At 37.9% G+C, this 15,849-nt stretch overlaps 1 protein-coding gene across 3 annotated transcripts in view; it reads right to left on the bottom strand.

Annotated features, from left to right (window-relative positions):
* Nucleotides 1-15,849, bottom strand: part of TMTC2 (transmembrane O-mannosyltransferase targeting cadherins 2) — a 256,087-nt gene that overhangs the window by 152,114 nt on the left and 88,124 nt on the right. For all 3 annotated transcript variants that reach the window (XM_084505628.1, XM_084505627.1, XM_084505626.1), the window contains exon 2: nucleotides 1,013-1,583. In XM_084505628.1, coding sequence (XP_084361754.1) covers nucleotides 1,013-1,583 — 571 coding nt within the window. The remainder of the gene's footprint in view (nucleotides 1-1,012; nucleotides 1,584-15,849) is intronic.

The raw sequence follows: 15,849 nt of genomic DNA, 5'->3' as shown, positions 1-15,849 counted from the left end.
CAGAGACAGTCTCACTAGACTTCTCTAAACAATATTTTATATGAAAGGGTAAACTCAGGTACATAGAAAATATAAAATAGATAGTACTGGGCAATGTAATAATAATTAATGTTCTATACATATTTTATATGTGAGTAAAAAAAAAAAAAACATAAGATATTATACTGTCAAAACATTCATTTTTGCCAGAAAAGTGCATAACTAAGTCAACATGTCACAACAGTTTATCAGCTGTGAGAGACTACTTGCTTTCTTTTGACTCTGTTTTCACTTGTACAGTACTAGTCACTTGTACAGCAACTAACGTAACTGAATCTTGATTTCAGACAGGGTATATGGGTACCACAAAAATACATGAGCTTTGAGGAGAAGTTAGAGAGGGTTTTGATGCACATTTTTTTATTATTATTCTTATTTCACTTGCTTGCCTTTAGGCCAGTTAAACTGAAAAATTAGAAATATTTTGTTTGGTAAGGCAGTACAAGATTTGTGTCACATTTCCTACTAGGGGGAGAAAAAATACATGCCAAAGGCATGTACCCAGGTTCTGTGCAACTCTGTTAAACTAGAACAATAAAAGCACTATCTTTGCCTCAGGGAGCCTGTAGATGGTATCAGCTGCTGCACTTGCATGCTCAACCAAACTAAGCTGAGTTTGCAAGATACAAGAGGATAAGAGCACGAATGAGTTCTTTGCAAAAGGCAGCCAGATATCCAGTGCCTGATGGTAAACAGAATGAGGAGAGAGCTGCTGGAAGCAAGGAAAGTAATTGAAAGAAACACATCCCCAGCGTCAAATAATAGCAATGGGTAATAGCACATTGTTTAAACAAAATGTAAAAAGTCCTTACTAAACTGCTTTAAACATACTTTCAGTATCAGACATCTGTGCATATTTTTCAGAGTTGACTAAACTACTAAGGATTATTGTGTGCTTGGAAACTCATTTAGCACCTGTTTAATAGTGACTGGTGCTTTATGAATAGATTATTGGAAAGAAAAGAAGACTCACCTTGTATAAAGCAGGAATGATTTGATGCATTTTCAGCCGATGAAATACAAAGATATCGTACACTGCTGAAATTGCCAGAACAGTCACTCCTTGCTCCTTCCACAGCATGCTGCACCCAGCACACACTCCCGTTCCCAAGATCCAGCCCCAAGTACTAGCTGAGGAACTTCTCGTAGAGCAGTGCTTCACGTAACACATCAGGGAAAGCAGAAAGAAGAGGCAGGCTCCGATGTCTGCCCTCCCCACAATCCCTGCCACAGCTTCAGTGTGGATTGGATGGGATGCAAACAGCAGACCTGCTATCAAGGTCCAGTACCCATCCCCAAAGAGGATCCTGGAGAAGTTTGTGAAAAGGCCTGTGACTGCAGCATGCAACAGGACGTTTACAAGGTGGTAGCCCCATGGGTCCATCCCTCCAACAGCATGGTTGATGCGGAAGGAGAGCGTGCAGAGAGGTCTGTATGACTTGTGGCTCCCACTGTGAGTGAGAAGTGTTCCCCAGAAGTCATTGTAGAATATATGCGTCCACGGCGTCTCTGGCAGAAGGTCCTGGTTTGTCTTGATGGCTCGGCTATAAAAGACAAAAATTCCATTTCAATAGAAGGAAAAGGATACAAATGAAAGGCTATGAAAATGTAATCACACTGCTACAGCAAGAAAGAATGGCATTGTTTTGATGCTGCTTTAATTCAAGTTTTGAATTTTTACAGGAGGTGTTAGAGAAGTCCACATCTATTGACTTTTTGCTAAAGCAAAATTTCCATATAAATTGGCTTTTAAAACATTAGAAACAGATGTTATGCTGCTTCCATTAAATTAAAACACCCTTCAGTGGCATTCATCTGAATCTAACCCAAGAGTAATCGGTTAAGATTTGATGAGTTATAATTAAAATGTAAAAGAAATATGAAAAACTGACAAACGTTATTGTTGAAACAACTGATCCTCCAGTAATTCAGAACTAAAACCCCAACTGGCCTTTTATACTGAAATTTTAATTTAGATGTTGGAATGAATCTCACTGACATGGATGAACAACAAACACAAAGTCGGTAGGAACATGCAAATCTGTGGTGCTGTGTGGACACTCCCACAACTTTCTCATACATATTTTGACTGACAACATTTTCAGCTAACACCTTGCTAGAGACAGACAGCAGAATATTTTATAGTTAAAAATACACCTTCTCCTTAAATTTCTTATATTTACAGTTGAGGAAAAAACATGTTTTACATTGTATTAGCTTATGACTTCCAGTCTGTGTCAGATTGACTGGGGAAAAAAAAATAATGCAGTTTTCAGCATTTTTGTTTCCAGCCACCCTGGCAAGGACGAGTGCCAGCCATTAGCAGTCTCCATCTCTAATTCAATACTGTGAAAATCTGTCCCCTATGTTTGTACAAATCCAATCATTTGCATTTAAAATTTATGCTGAGGAAGAAGGTGTGAGACCTGCTTAGCTCAAAATGATGGCTAGAATTTAATTAATTACTTGTCTTCATAACCAAAATTTAAGCTATTCTGTAAAGGTGCTTTGTTTTTACTACTAAGCTTAACTCATTTAGCATTTATTTTATATGGCTAATTAAGAATCCAGAGAGTTCAAGACTCTACTGTTAAAAATATTAATCAAGAGAAATGATTTATCTCTATTTCTTTAGTCATTCCCTCTTCTGGCCTTTCCAAAAAATACCTTCCCATAATTAACCGTTTTTCAATTCAGATGATACAGAAAAGAAAAAAAAAAAGTGTGAAATTCGTGCCAGTGTTGGAAATGCAGCAGTCCAATTCATTTGCCCAGATTCGCCTTACATTCTCTTCCCCATGAAACATGTCCCTTGCAACCTGTACCCAAACTCCAGTTCTCCAGTTTTTATACTATTAGTTTCAGCAATTTTGTCTTGTTCTTTAAAGAAAAATGGTCAGACACCGATATGCTATGTCACAGAATCTTCATGCAAATGCTCTAAATAACATGCAGCTCAGCATTTCCATTGTCTAGCGCACTGCTGTAATGCTTTGACACGCTTCCTCCCGGCGTGTCCTTTTGTCTCTGTGCACATGGAGGTTATGAAGAGGTCAGCTTAAATCCCTTAAAGATCTGATGATGCCTTCTAGAATGCCTGAAAATTTTCATTTTGACTTCTGCTTATGCAGTGGATTAGGTTGCTTCTATTTGTTTTCCCAACCCCACACACATTTTTCTCATTTCAGTCCAGTCACAAAAGAACATTGGAAGAAAACAAGATCTTTGTTTTCACTTTATTTATCTTGTCCTTCCACAGAGTCCCTTCCTGAAATCTAAGTCCTCTGTGATTTCAGTCTGTAGAAGCACTCTCAGGATCACCATGAGGGGAAAAAAAAAAAAAAAAAAAAAAAAAAAAACAGGAATTCGGTAAAAGTAAAGCAGGTGTTAGGCTAGAAATATTCCTTTCTCTTCCAAGAAAAGAATAGTATCTAGGACTACAAGCTCCTGAACAGTGAGTGGTGTTAAGAACGGCTATCAGATGTCAGAATTTAGAGTTGAAACCCTGAACTACAAACACATCTTTTTCTTGGGGAAATACTAAAGAAGTAAGTGGCAGCAAAGAAGTAAGTTGCCACTGCAACTGCCCTCTTCAGAGGCTTAGTGCTCTGCTGCAAAAAGGCTAGATAGCAAACACGTTATTCCCAGGAAATGTACGGTTTTGTATCTTTTGCAGATGTGCCCATTTCCAATACTTCCATTTCCATACAACCACTTCGTAAGAGAAAAAAAAAAAGTAACTGTACACATCTATAAAACATATATATACATGTATACATGTATAAAGCTACTGATACAGATGTATAAAATGACTCCACACTGCACTTAATAAGAAAAGGAACCGGCTCTGTCCCTCTAAGTGAACAGCTGCCCTACCATTCCTTCCCACGCAGTATGTATCCCCTTGTTGGTCTCTTCCTTGCCAAAAGTAAACTGCTTTCCTCAAAATCATAAAGAAAGCTATTGTATATTCTGAAGGCATTAATTCAGTCAAATTTCTTTTACGGTCGTAAGACCAAATTTGATGCAAGCCTGATCCTTTCCTGTTCAGTCCAGTTCATATTTTAAAAAATAAACAGCAAGCCTTGTAGATACAGTATTGATCACCCTGTACTGGGCTACAAAATTCATCAGACAATTGTGAAATAAATGTAGTTTCTCATGCGTGTAAGGGTAGCATAGGCTAATACCTGTCAGCATGAAAAATACAGAAACTGCTGGTTCCAGCTCACTTAATGGCCCAATCATATCAAATGTTATACCCTCTCTGAGAGAGGATTTGAAATAAAGTTCTTTCCACATGATTATTTTTTGCTAAATGTTTGAATGTTACAACAACAAAATAGTCTAGTTAATGTTTAGAAAATAGTCTAGTTAATGTTTTGGGGTACTGGAAACACTAATACAAGAGATGAAACTAGATGTCAGACAGCAAAGAAGTACATCTCACTTAAGCTTCAACTGCTACCCTATTTCACATTATCAAATGTAATAAAATCCACACGTGGTCAACATTTGACTTGACTGAACAACAGGATGCAGGAAAATGAATATCCGAGGTACCAGAGCCAGGCAGCTCTATGCCATTTTGCCCTACGAGTTAAAAGCAAAAAAGTCTCCAGCTTCCCACAGCCTGGCCAGGCCCTGCGCCAGGCCCTCCCACAGGTCCATGGCCTGGCCCAGCTGCCCCCAGCTGCCCTGCTCCTGTCTAGCAAGGCCCCACCTTTCTTTAATTATTAAATTAACAAGCTGTTAATTCTGCTGCAGTAGTGGTGCTTAGTCACTGATTTCAACGGCAATTTTAAAAGCTGTCCCTCTTAATGCCCTGGCAGGCAGTGCTGACATGTCCTTTATAATGTCTGTGCACTCGCAGAGACCGTGGCTCTCCACAGATAGGAAAATGTTATTAATTGCTGGCTCCAGGAAAGACTCTGGGATAAAGGAAACTACAAAACGCCTTTTTAGCCTTGTCTTCTCCTTCTCCTTCACTCACAGTTTACCTCCAGGTTACGTCCTGCAGATTAGTCCAATCTTGCTAATGGGCATAACAAGAGAAACTCGCCAACTGCACTCATCACTCTTAAAAAGAGCTGTAAACTCTGCTCTCACTAAAAGGCAGCAGGTCACAAGGGAAAGCCGTTTTTCAAAGCTCCAACACAACTGGCATTTTTACTTTCAAGCAGCCTCAGATAAGGCTTGCAGACTCAGCCAGGGAACTCGCTTTCGTCAATTTTTAATGCCTGCCCATTTCACGCATCCCGGGAGAGCGGGATATCTTATTCAGTGTACAACAAATGGATCGGTTTGAGAGGAAGAAAAAAAAAAAAAAAAAAAAGAAAGAAGAAGAATCATAGCCAGCTATCAATACTTTAAAAATAGAAGTCGGAAGAAAGACAAAAGCTGCATGGGAAAATCATCTGCTTATCTACTCAAAAGATTTCTTCTGTCTCCTGCTTTATAAACTGCTGATTTGCCTGGGTCAGTACACACCTTCATCACAATTCAAGTAAGATTTTTTTCATCAAACTCAAATAATGCTGGAGACCCAGCAGTTCACACACGCACATATACATGCATAAAAAAAGCCCAGATGTTTTTAAAATTAACAGCTCTATATGTCCTAAACTTCTGCACTAGTGCTAAACCGATCCAGGTGTTAACACCAGGGTAAAAAAACAGATGCAACATTCTAAAGTGATTTAACGCGTTAAGCCATATGTCCAGCTTCAATATTGCTAATGGTCCCCATATGCTGAAAATGAACATCAGCATTTGAAGTACGGAACATATTTTTAAGAAAAAGGAGAACTCCCAAATGTGCACACAGGAAACTATTGCCCAGCCTTCTCTTACATAAAATAGATAGGCAGTGATAGACTGGCAAGTCTCTGCTTGGAGGTTCTTCCTTGTTTTTCCTCAAGATCATTTTAGAATATTTTTCATTTACTCCCTTTTCATAAAAAACAATGGAAAAGTACCCTAGAGTGTTTCTACAGTATATCTTAATGAGTCATGCTAAGGATGGTTACGAGATTACACATTACCTGTAGAGACAACAAGCCTGGAAAAGAAACTGCCAGAGACTCCTTTTTGGAGTAGAAATTAGCTTCACATCTCCCAGATACACAGTAGCTGAATCTACGTTTCCAAACTTCTCACAGGCTATTTGTTAGGCAGATATGTGGTCAGAAAGCAGGCAAACAACAGACATCATCTATTGTACATGCCTACGTCTAACATATTTGTTTGTCTGTTATATATAAGTCTATGGGGCCTGATGGGATTCATCGCAGGGTAGCCAAAGAGCTGTCTAATGTCATTGTAAGACCTCTCTCAATTATTTTTCAATAGTCTTGGGAATCTGGAGAGGTCCAAGTTGACTGGATGCTGGCAAACATTGTCCATGTTTTCAAAAAGGGCAAGAAAGAAGACCCTGCTAAGTAGAGTCCTGTCAGTCTCACTGTAGTGCCCAGTAAAATTATGGACAAAATTATTCCAGGAGTTACTGAAAAACACCTGAAGGACAACGTTGGTGACAGCCAACACGGGTTCATGAGGGGAAGGTCTCACTTAACAAACTTCCTTTTATGACAGGGTCACCCATCTAGTTGACCAAGGGAAGCCAGTTGATGTCATCTTCTTGGATTTCAATGAAGACTTCTTTACTGTTTCTCACAGTATCCTTCTGGACAAAATGTTCAGCATACAGCTAGATAAATATACGATGAGAGAACAATTGGCTGAGGGGAGGCCTCATGGCAGCCTGCAACTCTGTCACAAAGGGAGCGGAGGGGCAGGTGCTGAGCTCTGCTCTCTGGGGCAGCAACAGGACCCCAGGGAACGACATGGAGCTGGGACAGGGGAGGGTCACGCTGGGCATTAGGGAAAGGTTCTTCACCAAGAGGGTGGTTGGGCACTAGGACACGCTCCCCAGGTCTGTGGTCATGGCACCGAGCCTGCTGGAGTTCAAGAAGCGTTTGGACAACACTCTCAGAAACATGGTCTGATTTTTGGGTGGTGCTGTGTGTACCCAGGAATTGGACTTGATGATCCTTGTGGGTCCCTTCCAACTCAGGATATTCTATGATTCTATGATGGTCATACTTTGGACAATTCTCATACATGACCACAGACTACAGTATACATATAGTCTGCATTGGCAGCAAAAAGGAAAAAAAAAAAATCAGAAAATACTATCTAGTGCATAGAGATGTCTTCTGAGTAATAAGCATAAGTACATGAAAACTCATTCATTTAAATGTTTAATTATAGACTCAAGGGAACTAGTTACTGTTCTTGTAGATGTCTGGCAGCAATTATATCTTGCATGTTCTGTTTTAAAGTTCATTCCTTCTCAACAGTTGTGAAAGTGGGATTTATCTACAATTCCAGCAGGCTGTAAAAACTTATCAGTGCCACTTCACCACAAAAAAAAGCTATCTATATTGTATATTGAGTAGGGACACCTGCAGGAGACCAAATTATGTGCATCCTCTGGGTTTCAGATTGCAGCTTTCAGTTTCTCTTAAGAACAAATATTTATGTGAATCTCTAAGGAACAGCCAATAACTCAGATGTTTTCAGGTGGGAAATACTGGGTAACAAGTAGCTAAGTGATATATAGGATCCTGAGTTGCTGGCTCTGAGAACACAACTATACACACCAGACACTGCAGAAAAAACACCTACATTCAAATCATATTTTAAACTAATTAAAGCAATACCTACCACCACCAAAGGGAAATGAGGTGTCAGTAAACTAGTGCCTAGCTAAATTCTCCCAAGTTCAGTCCTTTTATTCCTGTTTAGAAATACCTGAATGCATCCAACTCAGTGCTCACACATGAAAGATGATGTATTTTTAATATAATATTCCTATCTTGTATAACTGCTAGTGAAAGCTATTAACTATGCAGTTTGTATAAGAGAGTATATAAATAAATGATAATATTATTTACAGGTTCTGGAATATTACTGTCCTTTAACAGTTATTTCATAGCCAACTTAAGTTTAGTACCAGAACAAACACAAACCACAAGTAACAGGACTGTAAGTAGTGTCTTTCTCATAAAACTTTTGGGGTGATGCTTTCCTGAATTAGATATAAGCAGAATGGAAAGATCTATACTGTACCCTCACATACTTGCAATTGCTATCAAAAATGATGACACAGAGAAAAAATCAATTAAAAAAAATAAAAAAATAATAAAAAAATAATAATAAAAAATCATTGACAAGAGTTATGGTCTTGTTTCACAAATAGATGTAGACTTTCTAAGATTTTTCTAAACTGCACAATGTCTTTTAAAGGAATCGATCTTTTAAAATACACAATGCACATTTGTAGAGCATAATGGAAATAAATACATTTAACAAGGTAACTTCAATTCCATCAGTTGTGGTTTGATTCTTCCACCAGTAGGCTACAATTCAATAGCCCTCCAGCTGTAGCTTTCTAGACCTCTCTAACTTTCCAACTAAAGATGCACAGTGTTATTCTGAAGAAGGAATGGAATCCTGAACCGGTGGTGGTACCCATATATAACACCAGGTGCTGTCAAGCTCTGCTTTAACTACACTGAAGCATGCTGCAAGCATTGATTTTCTTATTGACTAAAAGAGCTTTGAAAACTTTAAGCAGCTAAAGGTTCAAAACATTTTGGTTACAAGAAGGTTGAGTTGGCCTGAAAAATCTTTTCCTCCTGGAACATAAATATTTCAAAAGCTAGCCATAAAAGCTTCAGACTGTATCCTTCTCCATACTATAAGCCCTTTCGTTTCTAAGTTTATCCTCTTATGCTAAAAGAATCTGGCTTTAATATTAACCCTAAGTGCACCTCAGTTCCTCTCAGTTCAATCTTTTGCTTGATGTAACAAACACTAAAAGATGGACTACATGAAATCTGAAACTCTAATGTCAACTGCCTGGTTTAGGACTAGTTGATTATTCAGACACAGGTAAGAAATATGCTGGAGGGAAGTAAGAAAATAAATTAATAATTTCAGTTTCCAAACAATGGCATACCATCAGATCCCTCTCAGGAGATAGCAGATACACACAGTGGGAGAAGATGAGCTCCTGTCTTTGTGTCTGCTCCCCACATTTCTTCACCTACTTGTACAATAGGTCTACAAAGAAGCATTTATTGAAAAAAAAAAAAAAAAAAAAAAAAAAAAAAAAAAAAAAAAAAAAAAAAAAAACCGCTTAAATTACTAAACCAGAAAATGTTTTCTCGTTTTCTCAAAGCTGTTATATACGGTAACCTCTCCCCACCACACCATGTAATACAAAATTGCTAATCCTGTTCCCCCAAGACTTCAAGATATTCAGTATTTGCCTGATAACATATTCCTTCAAATACACATTAAAAGTTATTCTTTACAAATATTCTTCAGTGCAAACTACTGCCTGGCAAGAGCTCATGATTTATTTCACACACGTACACGTGCACACACACAAACACACATATATATATGTATGGGTAAAAATGTAATTCCAAGCTTCTGAAGCGTGGTCAGAATTCATAGCTGGAACCTCTGCTGCCCTTTTCAAATCTATTTTAGATGATAAAAGTGGGCCCAGCAGGCCTTATTAGATTTACTGTTCCACAGAAGAACATGGCACTACCCTATTTCTCTTCCTTACTTCCCTTTGAGAAAATAAACCATAATTTTTTTTTATTATTTTTTTTTTTTTTTGCAATTTCACCATATAGCTACTCACAACAGTACAATTACCTCTAAGGAAAAAGACATTTTAAGGCTTGAGAATACGGTAGTTACGGTGGAAATGTTAAGACTCTTACCTAGATTAATAGGACAGACATTAAACTACTTTTTCTGACAAGCCACTTACTGAATATACATAAAGCCTTTCCAAAACATGTATATTTTAAATGATTATATGAAAAACAAGGCATACCTCCTGTACCACTGCAGAAGAGCTTATCAGTCACATATCAGTCCCATTAACAGTTCTATATTATTTTCAGTATATGGCAGACTGTTCTGAGGAAACAAAGCTCAGTCATTTAATTTTTTAAGCTTACATCTTTTGCAATTCAAGTCTATTTATTGACAGAAGTTTCAGAAAGTTTGGGGAGATTGTGTCTTATTATGCCTAAACACAAGCTTCTCGTGTACTCCAAAATGAAAGCCTGAAAGACATTTTAGGCATCTGACTTTTATTTTTTGTGAAGCACTGAAAAGAACAGCCAGGAACATGTACACACATAAGTATAGGAGTAACTAATGAGTAGATGAGAAACTTCTGAACCACAACATAATGTACATAATGTACAGACAGCATCCTTTTTATCTTTTCCTTGGGGGAAAGGAGAGGAGGTTACGTGAGGGAGTGTGGTTTGGGTATAAAGGGAAGTGTTAATTTATTTTGTATAAATTCCTTAACTCAAGCCTTTTATTTAGGCGCTCAAAAAGCCTTCATTAACAGAGGTCCGGTCTAAACTTAAAGTTTTACTGCTTTAACTGAAAGGTATGCTACTAAATCTATCTAGTGAAAACAAATACCCAGAGGTTAACTTTAACCTTACACTAGCTTTAGAACCCATATTGAAGAAATGTCCATATTTGGGGGAGGAAAAAAAAAAAAAAAAAAAAAAAAAAGGGCAAAAATGGCAGCCCCAGACTAGCAACTGTTGGTAATATTCATGTTTTTCACTGCAAGAATCAACTGATTGAGACAGCTGTCAAAATCACAGCGGCTTTCCTTCCTTTATTCAAAGCACTGCAAAGCCCAGATCCCACAATGCTAAAAGCTATCAGCCATGGAATTTGTGTGCATCCCAAATTCTCCTCTCTTGAAAGAGTCTCCTCTTTCCTCCCTTCAACCCCATCTGTAAGTTGCATAAATGTGTAAAAACAGTGTTCTGACCCACAGCAATTGCACACACAAAGAAGTAAGCTGATAACATGGCCCAAAATCTCTACTGAATGATCGCCTTCCAGCTCCTCCTCCTGCTCAACAAATGGGAACAAAACATTTGCACATTGATAACTACCAGAAACCAAAATTTGGGAAAAAAAAAAAAATCTAAGATTGTAATGTGGTGACAAATTTTCCCATCAAAAAGCATCAGGCTTTAGAAAACCAAGTGCCAAGACCGTTTATCATTTTGCAAGAGCTTATTAACATTGCACTTAAAATTTTTAACACAATATTTGCAATGTCCTAACCTCAAGCTGGACATGAATTTTTGTTCCAAATTCCATAGACTAAGTTCTTTCTCTGCATACCTGTAAAAATGCACAATTAATTTTATGTAGGAAAGTAAGTAGGAAAATAATCATTTTCCACTTTTCATCCCTTTCCCTATCTAAAGGCTATCACAGAATCAATTGTAGAATCATTAAGGTTGGAGAAGTCCTCCAAGATCATCTGGTCCAACCATCACCCAACCACCAATGTCACCCACTAAGCCATGTCCCTAAGTGCCACATCCAGCCTCTCCTTGAACATCCCTAGAGATGGTGATGCCACCACTTCCCTGGACAACCCATTTCAATGCCTGACTGCTCTTTCTGAGAAGAAAATAATAGCAGATTTTTCATTTAATCATATTGTACAGCACAAGCATTTTCCATTAAGGTTAAGTGGTTAAGTACACTTCAGTATCTTACAAATAGTTATGCTGAAGACTTAATTCTTTTCTTTTTTTTTTTTTTTTTATACGTAAAAAAAACAGAACACAGTTATCTTTTCTTGTAGCATTGTCCATTTTTAGCACAAAATTGAGTACATGCCTTCAGAAGGCACCCAATTCTGTACATGAGAGACTGCCCACATAAATATATTAAAACTTCAAGACGTGCCATCTTCAGACAGCAACTTCCATATAAAGGGGAAGTGGAAAATATTTTTTTTTATTTTAATTTTTATTTTTAAATCAGTCTGATCTAAGGAACCCAACAGATGCCACTGCTCCAAAATTATCACTGTTTTCCTACTCCAGTTTACTAACTTCTCTGATATGCCGTCACATGTGACTGTGGTGACAGCACTATTTATAGCAATACACTAAATAATATTAGGAGGTCAAGGAAGCTCTCCCTGTGGATTGAGCAACTAAATTATGCTGAGTCAGCTCCAAAGTCCAACTACACACATGAATCAAAGATGCTGCCATTTCAGTGAAACTATCTGGGGACAAAAAGAGAAACACCAACCAACATGCAAAGCAAAACATGTTTAATTTGATGGAAGAAAAACAGCACGAAATTTTAACATTTAAGATGTTAAAATAAAACCCTAGGTTTACATTTCTCTCTGCTGATAACTTAACTCACTTGTGAATCTACCAAAATAATTAAAGTATCTTTTCAGAAGATTCTGAAATAAAAAAAAAATTTCCTTGTCAGAATAGGATTTCTATTGAGCAAATTTCCTACAGAATATATATAGGGGCCAAAATCTGGCTAGAAAACATTTACGATGGATGGAGTTGAACTCCTACCCTTAGTCCTTGCCACAGAAAGGTCAGACAAATCAGACAAATTCCTGGAAGCCCTCCCCCCTTCTCCCATTATTTTTAGGTAGAAAAAAAAAATCAAACTTGCTACAATTATGTCAAAACCAGTTTTAAGGAAAAAAAATCTATCCAAAAGTAAAATGATCCATATAATTGGTCTCACAAAGATGTATAACAACTTCTAGTGAGTAGAGAGACTGTTCAGTATAGTCTTCAGTGTATGAACTATATTCTTTCCAGCTCTTCAACTTTTCTGCCTGAGCACCGTGGGATGCCCTTGATAAGCATATTTTAGCAGAGCAGGCTGGCACCCACTCATTTGGAAGGTGTTGATGCTACTGAAAAAAAGGTTAAAATGAGTTTTACTGACTTGTTTCATCTTTGTGCCTCAATCTCAGATGCAGATATCCATTAGAGGGAACAAATCTTTGTGGCATGCCATTGCAATTGTGAAACACTAGAAATCTAAGCCTACTGCAATGTTTAAATAAAATAAAATTTATTTTCTCTTAATTCCATGGTTAAGAACACGCAGGTAGCAGAAACAGCTTGGGATTGACATAAAAGGACTAATCGCAGTTATTTTAGTAAAGAAAATATGGACTTTATAGTCACCATTACATGGTAATCTGCACCAAGCATACTCCAGAGGATTTTACAGGATGCTGTCAAAGATTGAGCTAGAAAGCCAGGAAATGACAAATTAGTTGAATTATGTTATCAGAACACACAGGATCAAATTCTGATTTCTGCTTTATTAGCGTTAATCCACATTAGCATCGGAATAACCTCCAAATTATGTCACTGAAACCAGTAGGGTTATATAATCGAGTGCAATTGGGATAAGCTTTTATAGTCTTTCAGAAGACTTTTTAGATTTCCAAGCACAAAAACAAAACAACCAGAAACCATTTCTTCCTGTGTTTTCAAGCAGCTGTTGGGACGCAGGCAGTAAGTAATAAGGATCTCAGACAGCAATTCAGGGAAACTGAAGCCATTACTAGAATCATGTACGAAATCAACCTTCCCAACTATACCATTACAGCTAAGTAAAGTTAAGCAGAACTACAGAAAGAAAGCAGCACCGAATGGAAACGGACAGATTTTTAAGAGTCTCCAATTCTACACTAGCAAATCTGCTTGCACTTTTTCTCCACTAGTAATTTGTGTGCTGTTTATGTGTTTTTATAAAGCAGGTTTAACTTTCCTAAGAAGTACCCTTCTAAAAAGTGAAGATCTCTGGGAAGATTAAGCCAATATTTAGCCGCTGGGCTCAACTTCCTACCGTAACATTTAAGTCCAAAAACCCTTGACAGCAGCACAACAGAGGACTACATTTTTCCCGGTAGCTGAGGAATGTGAATGCCACAAAAGGTTATGGTATTTCATAACTCCGGCTTTTTAACAATGACAGCTGTAGGTTCTGCCTAAAGATACCTACAGAGGAAAGCCAATAGAAGAGAACATAAAGCACAAGTACTACCGAAAGCTTTAAAAAAAAAATATGAACAGTTTGCTTCTTTTAGTAGTCCACATCAAACACAGAAATGATTTGTAGGAAAACAATTCATACTCAGTATTTTAGTAACATGGAAGTTGTGTGTCATCTCTTAAATTCTAGCACTGCTAAGGGACAGTAATAATTTTGCCTTCATTATTCACACAAGCAGGGTTGGTTGAGATCAGAATATGACGAAACTTAAAATGTGGTCTTGGATAGATGAGGAGGGAGAGATGCAACCAAGTGGAACAGAAGTCATCCAAAGGAACCAGCGAACAAACTGTCTGCAGAGATTAATCAGCACATACAGACTTCAAAAATGAGAAAAACGGTGGGTACTACAGTGTCGTATTTGTTGACAAGGCTAATGTATTCTCTTCAAATACCTCAGCTTCTCACAGAAGGACGGAAAAAATACTAAATTTCACCTCAGAGAGAAGCTCCAACTTTACATGCCTGTAACTTGAACAGAGTCAGTTTTCTGCTGGGGATCTACCTGTGTTTAACATATAAATCATCTAAGAAATAAATTGCAATGCCTCACCCCACCCCACCCCTAGTCCCCAAAGAGAAACAGCCGTTTTGAATCTTTACATAAACTACAGCGCATATACCTATCACCTACAGAGCTGGGGAAGGTTACCTCTGCAGTGTTCAAGGCTCCCTCTTTGCTGTCTCCCATGGCATTACAAGCCACTGAAAGTTTAATGAAGAAAATTATAGTTTGCTAGAGCATATAAAACAGCAGGATATATTAATTTCTGCATAATAAAACCAATGTAGAGTAACATAAGGAATAAGCAGTTTCTGCTCTACAAGACTTGTGTCTTCTTCTGGGGCTCTACATTGCATCTTGCTACAAAGTTATTGGGAATTCAAGATTTATTTCTCTTCACAGGAAATTAGCTGGAATAACAATGCTATGCATGCATCATAAACATCCCAGCTTCTTAACATGGGATACAAAGGCAAATACTGAGAAATGAATTATGACATATAGCCAGTAAATACAGCTATCCAATGCATCTATCCCATCTACTAAGACAACGTAGCACTGGAGGCCTATTCAGTTTTCAGCACAGACTACTGTGTTCTTTCAATGAATTCTGAAGAAATGCTGAGACAAGAAGACAATGCTATCCAAATGCGTTAGGAAACCTTACCCAAATGTTGCATGCAATAAGCCATACCTATCTCATTCAAATCCACTTCATCATCCTATCTCATTCTTTCTTAATTCAGTTGTAGGATAAAAGCCTGTAGAAATCAGTGAAGCACACAGGCAGATGAGCCCACAGGAAACCCACAATGTCACCATCACATTTCCAGACTCACTGCAGGTTTGACGTCCCACCCTTGGAAATGGAACCAAGTCTAACAGGGAGCCGTAGCAGCACGCACTATCAGGATCCTTTCACCAGAAGGCACTCGACTTGAACCCCAAACTTAGAGTGAATACTTAACCATCAACTATTGAGAAAGATAAAATGATATTTCTAGATATATGAGCTGCTGTTATTTTAATATCTCAGGCCATTGCTACAAGCCAACAAAACAGATGAAAGTTTTAAATTAAAGGTCACTTCTGCAGGCTGATATTCTGCAATTTTATACATAAATCAAGCCAGGTGACTTATTTCCAATAGCTATGAAAATAATAAAAATGGTTTCAATGACCTCAGAGATATATATGCTTATTTGTGGTTGTGGCCCCAGGCAACCCTGAAATCAGCAATTCCATTAAGTCAGAAGCATGGCACACTGCCAAGCTCCTGTAAGAGTTAAAGGTCCTGCATATACTTTCTTTGTGTGTTTATTTGA

The sequence above is a fragment of the Aythya ferina genome (assembly GCF_964211825.1).
Source record: "Aythya ferina genome assembly, chromosome: 1".
Taxonomy (NCBI): domain Eukaryota; kingdom Metazoa; phylum Chordata; class Aves; order Anseriformes; family Anatidae; genus Aythya; species Aythya ferina.
This window is presented reverse-complemented; position numbering and strand designations above follow the sequence as displayed.